The 19,454-nt window shown below is 36.9% G+C and overlaps 2 protein-coding genes across 6 annotated transcripts; one reads left to right on the top strand and one right to left on the bottom strand.

Moving 5' to 3' along the window:
* Positions 1-5,945: 5,945 nt before the first annotated feature.
* On the top strand, positions 5,946-12,078 carry LOC140984326 (anaphase-promoting complex subunit 7-like). The gene is made up of 18 exons (XM_073451645.1): positions 5,946-6,140; positions 6,275-6,343; positions 6,438-6,488; positions 6,848-6,994; positions 7,090-7,152; positions 7,404-7,519; positions 7,694-7,778; positions 8,437-8,496; positions 8,842-8,887; positions 9,320-9,393; positions 9,991-10,041; positions 10,117-10,317; positions 10,393-10,437; positions 10,595-10,688; positions 10,834-10,979; positions 11,258-11,487; positions 11,611-11,671; positions 11,840-12,078. The coding sequence occupies exons 1-18, from the start codon at positions 5,964-5,966 to the stop codon at positions 11,924-11,926; spliced, it is 1,803 nt and encodes a 600-aa protein (XP_073307746.1). The 5' UTR covers positions 5,946-5,963; the 3' UTR covers positions 11,927-12,078.
* Positions 12,079-12,341: 263 nt separating this feature from the next.
* Positions 12,342-19,106, bottom strand: LOC140984325 (uncharacterized). 5 transcript variants are annotated; one of them, XM_073451643.1, is made up of 17 exons: positions 18,935-19,104; positions 18,686-18,768; positions 17,833-17,881; positions 17,572-17,724; positions 17,391-17,468; positions 16,991-17,095; positions 16,825-16,891; positions 16,681-16,742; positions 15,922-16,061; positions 15,637-15,763; positions 15,427-15,541; positions 15,089-15,177; positions 14,525-14,608; positions 14,096-14,437; positions 13,330-13,848; positions 13,177-13,236; positions 12,342-12,720 (listed from the first exon to the last, which is right to left on the bottom strand). In XM_073451643.1, exons 2-17 carry the CDS (start codon positions 18,721-18,723, stop codon positions 12,640-12,642), a joined length of 2,109 nt encoding a protein of 702 aa, XP_073307744.1. In that variant the 5' UTR covers positions 18,724-18,768; positions 18,935-19,104; the 3' UTR covers positions 12,342-12,639. The 5 variants fall into 5 exon arrangements, with proteins under 5 accessions (XP_073307744.1, XP_073307742.1, XP_073307740.1 ...); XM_073451641.1 differs by having other exon boundaries at positions 12,343-12,720; positions 17,800-17,881; positions 18,911-19,106; XM_073451639.1 differs by having other exon boundaries at positions 12,343-12,720; positions 17,800-17,881; positions 18,935-19,103.
* Positions 19,107-19,454: the final 348 nt, after the last annotated feature.

The following is a 19,454-nucleotide window of genomic DNA, read 5'->3' as shown; positions in this document are numbered from 1 at the left end:
ATCATTTTGCATTGCCTCTTCATAGGTTTCTGGTTCACCTTTGTCTGTCAGCAAAATATAGTGAAGTGCAGGGGAGTATCTATCAGGTGGTCTAATGGTTCTCAAAGATCTCCTGAGTTCAATCACCGGAGTTTGTGGGTCATCATCTTGTGCAGTTTCTTCTTCATCTTCTTGGTTACTGGTTTTCGATTCATTCACAGGAATGTTTGTCAATGGCACTTCATCAGTCTTCTCGACTTCAGGACACTTATCTCCAGCTCCAATGTCTGACTTGTCCTTGTACAGAAGTTTCTCATTAAAGATTACATCCCTGCTCCGAATGATCTTCCGATTTTGGTCATCCCAGAAACGATAACCAAACTCATTATCTCCATAACCAATAAAGAAGCACTTCTTTGATTTCGGATCAAGTTTTGTTCTGCTTGCTGAATCAATATGAACATAGGATACACATCCAAACACTTTCAAGAAAGAAAGGTTTACTTCTTTGCCGCTCCAACCCTCTTCGGGTATTTTGTAGTCCAGTGGTACCGAAGGTCCTCTGTTGATCAGATATGCTGCAGTGATAACAGCATCAGCCCAGAATGATTTTGGCAATCCAGAATGTAATCTCATGCTCCTTGCGCGTTCATTCAAGGTCATGTTCATCCTTTCAGCTACACCATTCTGTTGAGGTGTACCAGGAATGGTTTTCACCATCTTGATCCCGTTCTGTGCACAATATTTCTTGAACTCATCATCTTCATATTCTGCACCATTGTCAGACCGTAAGCATTTCACCTTCAAGTTGGTCTCATTTTCCACCATGGCTTTCCACCTTTTAAAGGTCTCGTAAACATCAGATTTATTTTTCAAAAAATAAACCCAAACTTTTCTACTCGAATCGTCAATGAATGTGACATAGTATCTCGAGCCTCCAAGGGATGTCACAGGAGATGGTCCTCATACATCAGTATGAACCAGCTCTAACTTTGCTGCTTTCGGTTCTCTACCGCCTTTTGAAAAGCTCACCTTCTTCTGCTTTCCAAAGATACAGCTTTCACATAGTTGGTGTTCAACAGTCTTTAATTCTGGTAGCTTTCCTTTTGACACCAACATCTTCATTCCCTTCTCACTCATGTGTCCAATTCTATAATGCCATAGACTTGAATTGGCTCTAGCATCCACAGCTGCTAATGTGTCTCTGCAACTGGAAGTCATATACATTGTTCCAGTTTTCTTTCCTCGAGCAACAATCATGGCTCATTTGTTCACTTTCCAGGAACCATCACCAAAGGTCACATTATGGCCTTCATCATCGAGCTGTCCCACCGAGATCAGATTGCGTGTCAATTTTGGTACATGTCTGACTTTGTTGATTTTCCAGACAGATCCATTTGACATCTTCATCCGTACATCACCCATACCAACAATTTCCAAGGGTTTTCCATCAGCCAGGAAAACTTTTCCGTAATCGCCAGCGATGTAATTATCAAATACATAGCGATCACCAGTGGTATGAAACGAAGCTCCCGAGTCCATAACCCAAGAATCAACAGGGCTTTCCATGGATAATAGCAGAGCATCATGTACTTCATCAGTGACAACATTGGCATTATTCTTCATTGATCTGCAGTTCTTTTTCAGGTGACCAGTCTCACCACAGCTCCAGCACTTCATATTCTTTTCAAAGATGTTTTTGTCTTTTCCATTTCTTGACGTGGATCTACCGTGCCATCGATTGGAACTCCTTTCACCACTCCTGCCTCTTCCTCTGTTATCAAGACTTAGAGCAGATCTCGATGATGTTGCTTCACCCGAGTCTTTCCTGCGAACTTCTTCAGCAAGGATTTGATCTCTAACATCATTGAGTTGTAGTTTCCCTTTTCCAACAGAGTTGCTAACCGCTGCCCGCATCGGTTCCTAATTGTCTAGTAAAGACGCTAGAAGAATAAGTGCCCTAATCTCATCATCAAATTTGATGTCCACCGATGTCAGCTGGGAGACAATCGTGTTGAATTCATTTATGTGTTTTGCCACCGAAGCACCTTCTCCCATCTTCAAGTTGAATAACTTCTTCATGAGATGTACTTTGTTGTTTGCTGATGGCTTCTCGTACATGTCTGACAGAATGGTCATCATCTCCTCCGTGGTTTTGGCCTCCGCCACGTTATGCGCTACGTTCTTTGTTAGGGTCAATCGTATGACACCTAAAACCTGTCGGTCAAGGAGCTCCCAATCATCATCCTCCATCTTTTCCGGTTTCTTTCCTGATAGAGGTTGATGCAGCTTCTTACTGTACAGATAATCTCTTATCTGTAACCGCCAGAACGAAAATCTGTTCCGTCGAACTTGTTGATTCCTGGTCCCGATCCATCATCTCCGGCCATCACTTCTCTAGCCTTAGCAAAAAATCTAAAAAATCTTTTCTGATGTGGAAGATCAAACAAAGCTGCAACCACAGAGCATACTCAGAATTCTTAAGAATTTTCACAACAAGGCTCTGATACCAGTTGTTGGGGAATTACACCCCCGAAGCGATGCCGACCATGATGATAATAGTACCCAAAAAATGCGGAATAAAATAACCAACAAGAACACAAAGATTTACGTGGTTCACCCAATATAGGCTACGTCCACGGAGCACTGCAACTTTTATAACCGGAAGAAATATTACAGCAAGTGTATACACCAATACACTCAATATTTCTCACACTCCCAACCCGAGTATACCGAGAAAATAATTTCTCTAACTCACACAAAGAGAACTCCCGCACTCAAGAAAAAAAAATACACTTTTTTTTTCTATGCACTCTCTTTTTTATCAAAGCTAAAAATCTTTTGATTTTGGGATACAATAACTGAAGGAATTGAGTTCTATTTATAACTAATTCTCTCCAGCAACTTTATCAACAAAACCGATGTGGGATTGGGATATTTTGAATATTTTATTTTGTGCGGGCCCCTCCACTTGCCTAACACATACTGCAAATATCAGGAAGTTATTCATAGAATACTCTCTACGATCTACTGTTGTTACGTATGTTTAATCCAAGTGAACCATAAACAAGTAGGAATCTTGATGATTTATCTGATAAAGTGTGAAGACCCAAAAAAATTAGATACACAAAGCAATGAATTAAAACACATTCAAGCCATGAATTAAAATCCATTCAAGCCATGAATTCAAAGAGGAATTTGAAGAGTCATAACAACAATTTTAATTGTGTTTAAGGCCTTTAAGGAAGCCATAAACATGGTGGTAATGGCCTTGAATGATAGCCTCTTCACCTCCCCTCCATGAGCCTATAAATAGTGGCCAAAAGGTAGGAGAAATGACACCACCAACAACTATTTTTGAAGCCTTGCAGCAACTATTTTCGAAGCATATGCAACAGCCGAGTTCTTGTCCATTTTGAGGCAATCCAGCAACTTTCATGTGCGAATTTTCAGTTGTTCTTCCCTCAATCTTTGAAGATAATAATCAAGTAAGTGGGCTTTTGCTATATATATTTCTTTGTAAGTGGGTTTTTGTTATACTTTTACGTACACTTGCATTTCATAAGTGTACTACTTGATATATATATCGACATACTTGTTCTTCGTAAGTATGTAAACATTTGCTCAAAAATAAATTAAGTATGTTTCTTGAAATTCGATCGGCATGATATATTCGTTCCTAATTGTTATGAAAATCCTTGAACAATTTGTTGATTGATATTCGTTATAATATTTGAAAGCATGTTTGAAATCTTTGAAATGCACTGTAATGATTCGAATTAGAAATGGCAAGGAAATTCCGATATTTGATATGTTTTGTTTAAGGCCCTGATGCGGTGGGTTATAATAACCGTTCTTTTGGCCTCGCCCCTTAGAGGAGTAACATATAGGGGACTGATCAGTAAACCATGAAAAAGGAGATGATTTTCAGTGCTATGTTTGTATCTTGTTCATATTCGATTCAACATGCTTAAGATTGAGATTATAATAATGTATTCGTATAATTATAACCTTGATATTCGTTATGCCCGATCGGCCCCCATTTACTGAGTATTTCCCAAGTACTCACCCCTTACATTCTCACCTCCAGATAAGAACGAGAAACAAATCGAAGATAAAGAACAAGAATACTTTTGGGGATGGTGATGAAGTCAATCCAATTCAAGACCAGTCTTATCATTGTCTCTTAGTTATATTATCGTGTTTTACGCTTCCGCATTTCGTTTTAATCGCATTGTAAAGACGATTATTGATTTATGTAATAGACTGGCTTTTGGCTATTTGATGTACTACGTGGCTTGTTGTTATACGGTTTTAAATTGTTAAACAACGCCGATGATACGTCTCGATTTTGGGGCGTGACATAAAGGGCTGCTATTATTGTAGTTTTCGTTCGATCATGTCCTCATTTCAGATTCAAAGACGAATAACATTTGTCGATAGCTCTTCAACGAACTCCTGCCGAGGTTAATGACCATACTTCTTTTGATGGCCACAACAGTTCCATCGCTGAGGAGTCCTTTGATAACTAAACCAAATGCACCAAATCCTATTAGATTGGTTTCATTGAAATTTCAGCTATTGATGGAGCTGAAAATGGACTTCTTCCACATCCTTTCATCTCCACTATGCACAATCGAACATGGAATCTAGGATTCAGACAGCCTTTCGAGAACCTTAAGGAAAAATCTTGAAAATTGAGCATGAAATTTATTGGAATATTAGCGAGAGAAACGCAACATCTTGATTATTCAGTCTGAAATTTCGAGGAAAAATCGGTGACAAAAAAAGTGTCTCAAGAAACTTGAAATTCAAAATCTTGGCGTCAGAGTTTACCATCAGTGGAATATTATGTGACAGAAAAGGAACTTGAAGTCAAAATCTTGACAACTGCTAATGCAATTTAATGCAGATACCAGGTTACAGAAAAAGACATGTTTCAAGAAAATTGAAGGCAAAATTTTGATAACTGAGCATATGAAACTTAATGCAACATCAGGTGACAGAAAAAGATCTGTTTCAAGAAACTTGGAGACAATTTTTTTTTATTTGAAAACGTTACCCACAGCAGATTGGCCGAAGGATCAGGTTTCCGAGTTCTTGTTCGAAAATTTTCAGTATTGTTTCATGCAATTAATCCACAAAAGCAAAAGACAGTGGCAAGAGCAGCTAATTCCCTTTTTCTCTATTTACCGCAGAACTAAATCATAAACAAGAGAGACATCTAGCCGCTGATAGCCTCTCAAGCAGCATTTCCCTGTGATGTCGAAGGATAAATAAACAACCCCACATGATCAAAATATTCAAGAAACCCGCAACGCTCGATCTTTTTGTTTAGAACACGTAGTGCACAATTACGAGCGACACTTCCGATCAATCAACGTATGTAAAAGCGGCTGTTTTTTGTGCTCCCTGGAAATCAACATGGCTAACATAAGCTGTTGAGATCCTATAACAAGTTTAGAAGTATATTAGTAATCACTGCTGCGAATTCATAAACGTGTATCAGATAACCAGGGTTGACTAAATTAATATATTTGATGATATTTAGATACAAACACAATATTACTTCAAACACGATGATGTTGGTCTTGTAGCTTATTAGTTATCTTACGAGTCAATTTACAGTATTAGTACTTTGTTTTGCCCAAATTTGAAATTGACCACCAGAAATTGCATAGCCGGTTGTAAATCTCAATTTCGGGCAGACAAAGTACCGAAATTAAGAAAAATACAAGTTACTTTAGTAATTTGACTCGTAAAATGACTAAAATTGGAAAATGAAAAGTTTCAAGGTCAAAAATTTAATTTTTTATTTTGATGTTTGACGCCATGATGATGAAATTCACATTATTTATAACATAAAAGCCTTGAATTATTTTTATTAAAAAAGCCTTTGAATTATTTGAAACACCAACCATAGGCCAGCGGGGGTCTTTACTCTTTAATAATATTTGGGGACTGAATCGAAATAACCCAAAAATATGGCCCTAAATATGAAAATTTATTCGAACCGCGATTTCAAAAACAAGAGCGCCTCGCTAACCAGCTCTAATCAAAGCTCCAGACACGAACTACGCTCCACCTGTTCGATGGATGTACCGAAAGAGCATTTATCCACTTTACTGGATCACGGCCTCTACTCTTCCGCTCAATTGCTGGTAATAATGAAGCTAATTTCATGCCGACTAATGATATTTGGTCAATTGTTTCCTAATTAGGCTTATTTATGATATTTTTTTTTGGATTTGAGTTTTTCTTCGCGGAGAGTAATTTTTTTTGTCGGGTAAACTAGGGTTGTTTTGCTATTTCTTCAACTTCGATAAGTCCTGAGACGAGTCCTCATCTTAAAGCGGAGAGCTTGGTTGGTATTTTTAACAGTTTTTAGTGTTATTTATTTGTTTTGAACTTTTACTGCATTTGTGTTGTTGATGATTATATTTTATCTCTGGTGACAGGTGCTATATGGGGATTCACTCTTTCGAGAAAAAGAGTACCGCAGAGCGATTGTAAGATTTTAGGCACTTGGGATATTATGCAATATTTGCAAGTCCGTATGCTACATTTATGTGATTTAGCTGTATAATCTCAGTTCTGCTTCGTTTTTGTGTCTTAGATCTTGGAATGGATTTGTATATTGTCTTGTTTTAATTCAGTTGCCTGTTTGGATCTGTGGAACTGGAGCCGTATTATTGAATTGATAAAGAATATGCACAGATTTATATGTTCCGGTTTCAATTTGAAGGCTTTAGTTCCTCGATATCAGACACTTAAAAGGAATTTAATACGCACCTTCTTTTTTCGCTCCAATGCTTCTTCAAATTTTGGTATTGTATTTCATTTTCTATGTTTCTCACATCTTGGACAGCAAATGTACAAGCAAGCATTGCAATATCACAAAATAATACCCAAACAAAATGCAGCTGCATCCCTGACAACCAGGAGCTCGTTGTCAGCAGCAAATAGGTCCTCTTCTCCCGGTTCTCTTAATCCTTCGGCTTTAAATGAAAACGAGGTATCACATATCACGTGGAGTACGTATTTTTGTGATGTTAGCAATTCGGAAATGTTAAAAGGCTCTTTGTCTTTTCTTTGTTATTGTCAGTACAGGTAAAATTCAAGATTGCTACTTGTCACAATTCACTAAATGAGAATAGAGCTGCTCTTGCTGAGGTATATAATTATATTTGACTTTTATCATCTCCATAGGTTTCTTTTCTGTTGCAAATCAAGTCTCGTGGACTGTGTTAACCTTGTTATCACAGAGTCCCTGAACCCTTCCTTTTCTTTTCTGAAATTGATTTTGTATTTTGACTGGCATCAGGTTTCAGCATTTACTATATTTTGAATATTACTGAAGTCTAGTTAGACAGTGTTCATTAATAGTACTTAAAGCTTTGATTTGTCGTCATTGCTTTTAATAGATGGAGGGAATTCCTAGCAAATCGAGGAGTCTAGAAATGAACCTTATGATGGCAAAGCTTTACCGAAATTCTAGGCATACTCGAGCTGCAATTGGATGTTTTAAGGAGTGTTTGAGGTATCCTATCTTGGTGTTCGATGATAATTTTGTACAATTTACGAGTACTCCCTCACCTCAGAGTGGCAATCCAACACTCTAACTTACTTTGTTTGCTTGTTTGTTTTTCTTTATTTGTGAAATAATCGACAATTGTGACAAACTAGTGTGCCCTTTTATCCTTGATATTGACAGGATTTGCCCTTATATACTTGATGCTATTATAGCTTTGGCTGAATTTGGTGTCTCTGCCAAGGATATCATTTCTATGTTTCCTCAGGTTTGATGTCTACATTCATTTCCGTTTTTAGTTGGAAGGATGGTGCTTGACAATGTTGCATGAAAAGGTTTCTGGTATAATGCATGTGAATTTTTTCTTTGTTATTTAATGGTCCTGACCATTCTAACTCAGATCAATCCTTCAGTTACTTTCATTGTTCAATGATGGTTGTCTACGCTTTCATTCATGATGTGTATTTTAATCATTCAGATTTGGTTTGTTTGTGCTAATAAAGGAAAAAATTCTCTAATTTCTTCTAAAGTTCTTGCTACGATCAATCACTCAATTATTTTATTTTAGCATAGAGATAACATTATTTTAAATTCATTGGCATGCCATGCGAAAGCTGCAATGACAAGAAGTTTCAGAAAGCTCTTCTTTTATGTACAGCCAAATAGTAACTATTAGTGATATCAACAATACTTATTTGAACACTTCATTATCTTCTATATTTTATTCACTTCTCTTTTGCATGATCTTCCGTTGGTGCTGATATACTTTACGATGTTGTACACTTGTACTGTTTCTTTCAGGGATCTTCTAATGATCATCAGTTCAACAGTTCAAAGTCCATCGATTACTAACTTTGGCATCGGATACTAGTTATTTTATAATTTGTTGAATTAGTTCTAAATTTTCTTACTCTACAATCTTCCAGGCTCCAAGTAGAAGTGGAAGACCTCCCTTTGATCATTCTGATTCGAGTCGTTGGTTGTTGGTAAGTTATGGGAATCAACATAGAGGCAGTACTCACTCTATCATTATCTCACTGAACTATTCACAAATGGGTTATCTGTTTCTGTTATATTTTTGTTGCATTGAGCTCCCTAATATCATCGTAATTAAACATTCAGTTTCACATTTCATATTACATCTCAAGCTAGGTGATAAAGAAGAACTTGGCACATCAAACAATATTCTGAAAAATTCATACTTGCATCTATCTTTTAAAAAATATTTTACTCCAATCATGTGTATCTGTTTGTTTTTCGTGACATTTAAACCACTTGATGGAATTTTTTTTGGCACTGTAACAGTCATGCCATCTTTTCTTGCTATGCAGCGTTATGTTGAAGCTCAATGCTGCGTTGCTTCGAATGATTACATAGGTCAGGCTGCATGACTCAAAATTTTCCATTGCCTTCCTTTGATGATCTGATTTCTGTACGAATAGTTCCATTTTGTGCATGGTTGCATTACATGCTCATGTAATCCTTATCCTTGTTCTTCTATGTCGTGCGATACACCTTTTGTTTTCAAAACATAATCACAATACTTGATTAGAGAAATTTTATAGCAGAAATTTTTCAAGCGATCGTTTCTCATTGTACTGCCACAGAAATGCACTACCAATTTTGACGGAAACTATTAGTGGCAATGATTTTAAGTTCTGCAACTGAGAAATTTCATTCTCTAAGCATAGCCAATTTTGAGATGTATGTTTTTATCATGCATATTTTGATTCTCTAACTCACGAGCATTCTCCATTATATTCTGCCCAATGCATCAAGTTCTTATTTGTTTTTTCCCCTGGTTTACAGGTGGCCTGGAACTATTCTCAGAACTTCTGCAGCGTTTTCCTAATAACATTCACATTTTGCTTGAAATGGCCAAGGTCTGTAATTTTTGAATTAGAATGTATCTTAATATTTCAAACACGGGCAGGGATATTTATCTTGTAATATCTCACTATTAATTATTTTCACACTTATTTAATCAGTTTCAATTTAAAATGATCCATCAAGCTTCCTTAGATGAACTATAGAATAAACTTCTACGTGATTAGATTGTTAGTGACTTGAAATGCAATGTTGCTTGAGGACTGATATCTATGTCAATGTACCATAATATTGATGGATTCTAGGTTAGTAGGTTCTCCGAGCAACTTATTTGTCCAGGTTGTGGGTTGCCTTTGCCTATATGGATGTAAAAATAAGCAGTGTTTTTGAAGGTCCTTGTGACACTGCCCGTCATATTTAGGTGGGAGGTATAGACTGATATGCATATTTATAAATGCTAAGTTAATTGAATAATTAATGCACTTTCCAAATATAAGTGATGTCCATCAATAAGTAGACAGAAATATTTTAGAAAGTGATTTGGAAGTGCCGAATTTAAGTTCTTCGTTACTTTTTCATGTAAGGCTACCATATAACATACCCAAGCCCTGATGTCTTTCTTCTATCATGTGTTATTGAAATGTCTTTTTAAGGTTAAAGCCGTCATTGGGAAAAATGATGAAGCCATTTTGGACTTCGAAAAGGTAGGAAGGTCGCTTGTACTGTTATAATTTTTTGATGTTGTCGACAACATTAAATTTAGAAAATTATCTCTACAGGTTCGGTCAATTGATCCATATTTGGTTACTTACATGGATGAGTATGCCATGCTGCTAAAGCTCAAGTCTGATTATTCCAAGTTAAATAAATTAGTTCATGATCTGTTGAACATCGATCCTACAAGGCCTGAAGTTTTTGTGGCCTTGTCTGTTCTTTGGGAAAAGAAAGACGAGAGAGGAGCTTTATCTTATGTGGAGAAGGTTAGATGTCTTGACTTTTGTTCTTCACTTCTGATACAGACGCTTTTATGGTCTTAACTAATTAACTAATGACAGAGCATTCGCATCGATGAAAGGCATGTCGCTGGCTATATAATGAAGGTATGGTTACATCTAGTGCCAAGCCTTTTTTTACCTTTTTGCCACTAGTTTCTCAGAAGCTCGAGGATCTAAAAATTTATCACGCATCACTTGATTTGCTATCTTCAATTTTATTGGTTTGTACGATTTCCTTAGGTTATAATTTGCATGATATCAGGGAAATCTTTTCTTGTCGATGAATCGACCAGAAGCAGCAGTAATCGCCTACAGGGGAGCTCAAGAACTGAGGCCTGATCTTCGATCCTATCAAGGTAAGTCTTAAGAGACAATCTGGCAGACATGAAGTTATCAAAACTCTATGGATTGGCTTTTTAATCTGATATTATTTCTATTTCTGCGAATTCATTAGACAAGGGAGAATGCATTTTGTGCCTAAAATCTTCAAATGTATGACAGGGTTAGTTCGTTCTTATTTGGCTCTGTCAAAAAACAAGGAGGCTTTGTATGCAGCTCGAGAAGCAATGAAGGCGATGCCCCAATCAGCAAAGGCTCTGAAATTGGTTGGGGATGTTCATGCTAGTAGCAACAGTGGCAGAGAAAAAGCATGTGTTTTGGATTCTTGCTTTTGTTTTACTTCCCCTGGAGTCTCTTTTTCCTTTTTTTCATAAGCAACTTTCAGATAAAGCAACTTGTAGAAAACATGTAGTAAATCTTTGACTATTTTAACGGTTTGACTGGAGTTCTATCAGTGAACTTAATAACTGAACACTCCTTTTTCCTCTAATTGAACTTGAAAATTATGAAGACCTTCTGCGCTATTAAATTCAGCTTTCTTATGATAATTTTTCTTAATATTTCGCTTATTTACTTAATTTTGCAGGCAAAGAAGTTTTATGAATCAGCTCTCAGACTGGAACCTGGTTTCCTTGGAGCTGCATTGGCATTGGCTGAGCTCCATGTTCAGGAAGGTCGAAATGGAGACGCTGTCTCACTCCTGCAGCGATATTTAAAAGATTGGGCCGATGATTCTTTGCATGCTAAGCTGGCTCAAGTTTTTGCAGCTACAAACATGCTGCAAGAGGCCCTTTCACATTATCAGGCAGCACTGAGGTAAATTTCCCTGCCCAATGTGTGGTGGTGGGGTAGTTCTCTGCAGGATCATTGGGGTCAACAAAATATGTTTTATTGCTGCTGATAACGAGGAAATAATCTTTGCATCTTATCATCATTCAGGATAAACCCCTTAAGTGATGATGCGAGAAAGGGACTCGAGCGGTTGGAAAAGCAAATGAAGGTTTGTATTGTCTACCCTTCTATGGAATCGTTCCTGCCAATAGATACTAGTGGACACAAGCACGGATATGAATATTTTGTCATGTTCGAAATAGTTTGCCTGTTTCTCTAGCCATGTGGTTTTGTATTACAGTTGAACCAACATATCTTTACACCTTTGTTCTTTTAGGGGGTTGATCCTGATGCCCCTGAAGAAGACGAAGAAAACGAGGCTGATGATGCTGAGGTAGATCCAGATGACACTGATCTTTTATAGTGACTTATCCATTGGCGTAATTGACTTGCCAAAATCTTGTTGGGTAAGCATGGTGTTGTGTAAAATTACGGGGTTGTGAAAGGCTTTAACATTTAACAGGTTTGTCTCACCAACAAACCTTGCTAAAACTCCAGTTTTGATACCAATTTTTTTTTAAATGTATAGAGTTCGATATTCTTAAATTGCTACTCAATATAAAGATCATCTCAATAATTAGCTTTAGGTAGACTGATACGTGGTGTATGATTTGAGTTATCGAATAGCAATAGTATAACTGAAATTATATTGATCGAAATTGGAATTAAAATTCTATTTGTCACGGGTTTTAATAGTTGATTAGCATACATAAAAAAATTAAATGATATTGCAAATCCTAACAAGCCTTGATTATTATAACATTAGAAGGCACTAACAGCAACTTTTTTATATTAAATCCTATATTAAAGGATCTTGCAGATCCTATCAATATTTCAATCCTTATTTATTACAACATTAAAAGCTAACCAACTGCAATTTTTTTACATTTAAAATAACATCAACGCCGTAGTATAGTGTGCCCGTAAAACAGGACCAAGATTACATACACGTAGCTAACAATACAAACACTCGCAAGAATATAATTTCCGATACAAACACCGGCCGTTTTAGTTTGTCAGAGTGAGGCTAGTAGAAGACCTAAATATGTAATACATAAGCAGGCATTCTTGCGAAAGCTAAACGTGGAAAGGTTTTCTAGGAGTTGGTGCTCGAGTCTCCACGGACTGCAATCTTTGCTTCAGATGGAACACTTCAACCTGGGAATTGATATGATGAATATGGTCAATAAGTAAGAATGAGTTATATTTCAAAAGAATGTGGAGAACTGGTAGTCAAGTTGAACCAAGGATGAGTAAAATCTTATATAATGTCATTTCCAGGCCAACCAATTGTGAGAAATGGCCAACATTTCTAAATCGCATAAACATGCAGTGAGCCCTGACTGTGAGTAGTTACTCAGCTGTCCGGTATATCTGATACATTGAAGGGATATTTTCTTACTCTCTAATGAATTCACTGAACGTTATGATGTTCTAAAGGACAGGAAAACAAGGACTCAGGTTCCTCATAATTTATTGTCTGATTAGAAGATGAGAGTGATTTAGTTGATTTCAGACACAGCACAGAAGATTGATCTATAAGTAATCAACCCAATCAGTTTAGGGCCAACGTATATTTTGATGATATCATGTTGATTAAGAAGTGAATGGAACCTGTAGTTGGAATGCTCTAGCTCGTTCTCCTGCAAGGACGCCTCGAGTTGAATGAAGCTCCTACGAAGGACATCAGTATAATCAGTACCTCGATAACTTTTCATAATTAACTCAAAAGGAAAACTTAGATTGAGAGCTACGCTCTATCTTTACCTTCTGTGTATCATCCAAAACGGCTTTAAGGAAAGCTACATCATGTTCCAGTCTTACGTTGTCAGAGTGGACAATATTAGATAGGCTATTAGCTTCTTCATGCGCCAACTCAACACTGTTTAGCTTCTCCTTAAAAAACTCCAACTCCTTCATTATGTCTGCCAATTGTTTCTCCATTTCCTGCCTACTTTTGAGAGAAGATAACAAATTCTTTTCTGCTGCCTCACGACCAGCTAATGCAGCTGTCAACTGTCCTTCCAGATTGCCATTCTTTCTTAAAAGGGCAGCTAATTTTGCTTCATAAACTTGATAGATGTTCGATTGAGCTGTCATTCTTGATTTACCATCACTCTCTGGAAATACAAGACCATCACTTTCTGAAAGCAAGCTTCCACTTCCTTGCTTTTCAAGAGAGCTCAAGTTATCATATTCTGAAGCACAAGTTTCTTCTGCAATCTTATCTCCTCCAGAGCTAATCCCAGCTCCTAAATCGACTGGCTTTATGTTTTGCTCCCTTAACTGAAACAATATTATGTACACCCAATAAAATGGATAGGAGTTTCATGTCTTGGGATTCCTTACCAAGTTGAGGTTTCACGAGACCAACAGAAACACTTAAAGCAGCAATAATAATTTTTTTCCCAACAAAAAGGTAAAAGAGTATGAATGAGGGGAAAAAGAAAAATAGCAAGGTTGTCACTGCCAACAGCAACTTTTTCGCTGAGAAATTTAACAAGAACAATTGCAAGTAGCCAATTGTGTTTACCCGTGGTTGATTTTTGTCTTCTAAGACATTCATGATTGTCATCTCAGCATTCTCCTCCTGATTATTAAATTGTTTGCGGAAGGAGACATTTCCAGGAGCAGCATTTGTGTCAACAAGTAAAGATTCTGACAATGATTTTCTACCAGGCCCATGTTGTTCGGAAGCAGATGCTAAATGAAGTCTTGAGACAGAATCAAAATGACCACTGAGAGAACCATTGTTTGGCTGAGAGGGCAATTCTACAGATGAGGAACGATTCTCAGACAGCAATCCAGCAACTTTACTCAATGTCGATTTTTGAATAATTGATGATTCAATCTTCTCCATGAGCAGTACCTCAACCTGTAAAAAAACACAAGAATCAGAAATGAACCACAAGCACCTAAGTCATAAACCAAAAAACCACGTTATATTTGGCTCATCTAGTACCTGGTCTGATGCATCCTTCTTGAAACCACCAAAAGCAACAAGAAAATCCCTTTCCCTGTGCTGTACAAGAACTAGGCTAAATCCCTGCATGGGAGAAGTAACAATTCTCAGAATGTAGAATGAAATATAAAAATATAGCATAGGAAAAAAAAAAAGACAAATACAAAAGTGAAAGTTATGCAATTGCTTCATTTAAGTCTATATCTGGAAACACAGAAATGAATGGGTTCACAATATGCAATTTAAGATTTCAAGGAATGCACGCCAGGTCTGTAATTTTGTGGAAGGTCAATAGCCACAACCCAACGAGAGTCCAGCTGATCCATTCTTAGCTGGTGTTTCATTCAATGTTTCACAAAGTCCCATTCTATAACATGATTTTTCAGAGTTCAGACAAGGGCAACGCTACGCTAAATATCTATAGCATTAATTACAGTGGTTACATCATTCACATGCCAAGAATGCAAGCAACATGGCAAACAAATATCCATAAAAAGATTTTCAACAATTAGTTCTAAGAATGAGAGTTATTTGCGTGAGTAAATCAGAAAAATCAAACCAAACCTTGTTGGTGGTTATGGAAGATGAAGGTGATGCAACAGCAACTGACCATTCGAGCTTAAGAACATCAAATATCAAGGTCTCTGCATCTGCTGTGAAAGGGAAAATTATTGGGATTCGGCGGAGGAATTAAACAGGATTTCAAAATTCTTATCATGTATTGTCAACCAAGGAACTTTGAAAAATGGGAAAGTCTTGGCTCGAGACACAGGCAACAGTTGCTAATATTCATGAGAATTAAAAGAACGATACATTCTCAGAATATCAAAAAATGAGAGCAAACCCAAAGACAGCCAGCTACTATTATAGCAAAAGATTGGTTGTGAGCTAGAATAACATACGTTTTTTTTTGCTACCACCACCAATAATATACCACTTAGTTCCGCAAAGTGCTCCACAACAACCAGCTCTAGGCGATGGATGAAAACTCCGAGTTTTAACTCTTGACCAAACCATCTATATGAAACAATTCACGAGTTGTACTGTTGCATATAAATCATATAATCATCAACTAAGAATTCAGTAAATTTAGATAAATTATTTCCACAAACCGTCTCGAAGTCAAGCGAGTATAAGTCATTTAGAGTACGAGACTTTGACGCTCCACCAAAAACTAACAGTATTTTGTCATCATAAAGAGCCGCAACGTGGTTCGACCTTGGAGATGGACGCGGTCCACTGCATACAGGAAAAGTTCAGTCAATAATATCTGAACCATTTCTTTCCATATTTAGGGATCAGGGAAAAACATGTAACAGAAAGATAATCAGATATAGAGAGATTCACTTGCAAATTGTACAGGAAGGCCTATAAATATCGACAGCAGTTTTGCTTACGTGCAATGAAGAGGGAGCCAGGTCAGAGACTTCAGATCAAACATATGCATATCATTGAGTTTCCTCCTTTTAGAATCTTCACCTCCAAACAAAATAAGAACAGAGTTTGCCCTAACAACTGTATGACCACTACGAGCAACCTGCAATTCATGTAGCTCTAAATATTATTGATTATTCTAAATTCACCCACTAACGCTCCATTTGACTCTAGAATTACATTCCCTCCTATTTTTTCCTTTCAAATAAAAAATAATAACAGATAATTTAGATAGCATTTCTTAACACACAATGAAATGATTGGGGAAAAGGCAGAAAAAAGATACAAAAATAAGTGCCTTGGTTTAATTTTTTACAAGTAAATCATCATTAAAATCAACAGAAGGAAAACATAATAACTAAGCATTAGATCCACATGCTTCTTCAAACCAACAAGGGAGGGATTCTCCATGGAAGAAAAATTAGACCAGGGTGAACAGCTCATATGCTAACTTATTCAAAATATAAAATAAAATGACGCATTATGCAAAACTCAGAACTTCTTGCTGGAATAATTATTTATAACAGGAGTACTCACATCCTTATGCCAGATAAAACCGAAGCTCAAAGTTCTAATGCTAATACATAACTCAGAAACGTATCGTGCTTAGAAAAGTATAGCTCCATGTCCCAAATTCAAAGGCCTTAGTTATGTTAACCTATTAATCACGGAGAAAATCTGGCAATAGTTCCTTTTAACAAATTAATTATGGAGAACTATACCGGAATGTCTCCCTTTGCTTCTGTAAGTGACCAGTATTCTTCTTCCGTATCAAATGCCCAGACTGCATGGTAAGGGGACAAGTGCGTGAGGGGACACATTATCACAGATAGAGCAAGAGCGAGTTACAATCAGATAAAGCTTACCAGTGACCCTTTCACTAGAAGGTTCAGTTTTTCCTCCTATAAGAAGCACTTTTTTCCCCCAAGGGACCTAGAAAGTGACATGAGATGACTATCAGGCGGCATAGGCAATAAATAAGAAGCTCCAGCACATACCCACACTAATAAGATGTAGGAAATACTGTCATACCAAAGAGTGACCCTTGCATGCCGGAATTTTTAAAGGATGACTAGTTGACGAAAGATAACACTTTGGTGAAGCCTTGGTCCATGAAAATCTATCAAAACTCAGTACCTGAACACATAATGAAGAAATAAGAGTGCATTCCATTTCACCATATGACATACAACATTCTTCCTCAAACAAATCCACAGTCAATGTTGTAAACAAAACAAGCAATATTTGAACCCATCATTTCCTTCACAAACACTGTACACGATTGCTTAGTTAGGGAATCTGGAGATGAGAAAAACTACTAATTCCAGATAGAATAAAAGGACAAATAAACTGTAGAATTTACAAGCAAAAGAAACCATCACAAATTTTGTCCAATAACAGGAAAGAGAAGGTGAAGTGCTTATGATGATACCTGGACATCATCCAGCAATCCATCTGAAGATTCACCACCGACTACCACCATGTTGTTCCCAACAACTGCTGCCGCATGCTATATAGAAATCATCCAAATTTTCAAATGTTTCATCTAAGAAGAGAACCAATAAGGCGTGATTTTTGTTCAACAGATATGAGTAGGACCGAGTGTATTTTACATCGAAACGAGCTTTGGGCTTCCCTCCACTGACAGAAAGCACCATCCAATCTTCAGAGCTGCCTGAAGCACAGTTATTAAGCTCAGACCCATCAGATGAAGATTGACGGATCAGCTCATCATAATCATTAGAGGTGTTTGCCATGCTTTCCCCCTGCCATGATAGAATAGTTCAATGAACAGGCACGTCTTTAATAGAACCTCTCGATGAACGAAATTGAATACTGACATTTGAAATATTAAGTCTTTTATTGTGCCTTACTGGACTTCTAGTTCCTTGAGCAGCATCTGAGAGTTGAACTTTTTTTATTCTGAAGGAAACAAAAAATATGAAATACTTTACAAATATAAGTTTCTGAAATATTCACAATGCTGGTTAACCATAACAAGACACGAACACCAAAACCATCTGCACAAATGATGAGTATGACTGCGACATGTTTCGATTTGATTGTTAGATCTGGATATGTAACGAAAAATAATATACCACAACAGTAGCCAGTGAAATCATGCATTCTATTATGCGGAACAATGGCTTGATTCTCAAAAAGGTCTAGTTGGGTCCTGTGAAAATGAAAGGTAGTGTAATCGTTTTACATTCAAGTAAAAGGAACAGTAGTTCAATATTCCATTCAAAGGCATCTCAGGGAAGAGGAGGGTCACTGTGTCGTCAAAATACTACGTTTAGCCCTTTGAAACACTATTATCAACTTCCATAACAATCAATATTTTGTTCAAGTGCATATTCTCATCATACAAGTGATTAATACCACAAAAGATTAAGCAGCGCCAAGTCAACAAACACAAGAGCTAGCATAGTTTCTCTCAACATTTGTCTGAAGTAATGACATTTGGAGGCATCTACCATTTCAGTTCACGAGGATAGGAGATGCATTGATTCAACAAGCAAACCTTAATAATTATTTTCACAAGCCGTAGAATAAAAAAAATTATCCGTAATTAACACACAAACCCACATGTTAAATAAAAAACGATTTGGCAGCGGCGTTCAATTTTTTTCTTCATCCGGCGACCCAAATAAGTCAGCCTAATGTCCACACACAAACAAAAAAAGAAGATAAACTTTTTAAAACAAATGCATTTACATCAACTACCTTTCAAGCTTCATTCTTCTCCTCGAGAACCCAAACATTTCCTTCTTCTATACAGAACCCCCAACAAAATCGAACGAGGAAACCTTCATAAATTTTCAAAAAATACACCACATTACAGGCATAGCAAAGTATGGACATAAAATCAACAAAAATCAGGTCTAGATACAGCATTATGCATCTATAAACTAATATTTACACGCATACACAACACAGAAGTGAAATTACCGAATATAACAGAATGCAGCTTACTTTTAGGGATTTATATATCACTGCAGTGAATCGAAGCTAGCATTTCAAACGATTTTGTAATTCTGTACTACATAGTGTCAATAAGCTAGCTATCCGTGTGTTAGTGTACATACATACAGCTAAGTATAGTTTATTGGTATTCAGCGCTGAAGTGAGGCAAGGAGTGCGTACTGCGCAGGTTAGCGTTATGATATTTCGGACTTCAAAGTAGAGATAAATTGCGCGGCGTTGCTTATTATTATTATTTACAACAATGACATATTAAATTTAATTTTTTTAATATATATCAATCACGTCGTGTAAAATTTGTTAAGTACGTTGTCAAAATATTTATTAAGATTAAATTTATGGCAAAAACTTGTGTGAGACGGTCTCACGGGTCGTATTTGTGAGACGGATATTTTATTTGGGTCATCCATGAAAAAGTATTACTTGGGTAGTGTTAACTCGTCTCACAGATTAAGATCCGTGAGACGGTCTCACATGAGACTCACTCTAAATTTATAATTCAGCCCTTTTC

Source organism: Primulina huaijiensis, chromosome 9 (genome assembly GCF_012295235.1).
Source record: "Primulina huaijiensis isolate GDHJ02 chromosome 9, ASM1229523v2, whole genome shotgun sequence".
NCBI lineage: Eukaryota > Viridiplantae > Streptophyta > Magnoliopsida > Lamiales > Gesneriaceae > Primulina > Primulina huaijiensis.
This window is presented reverse-complemented; position numbering and strand designations above follow the sequence as displayed.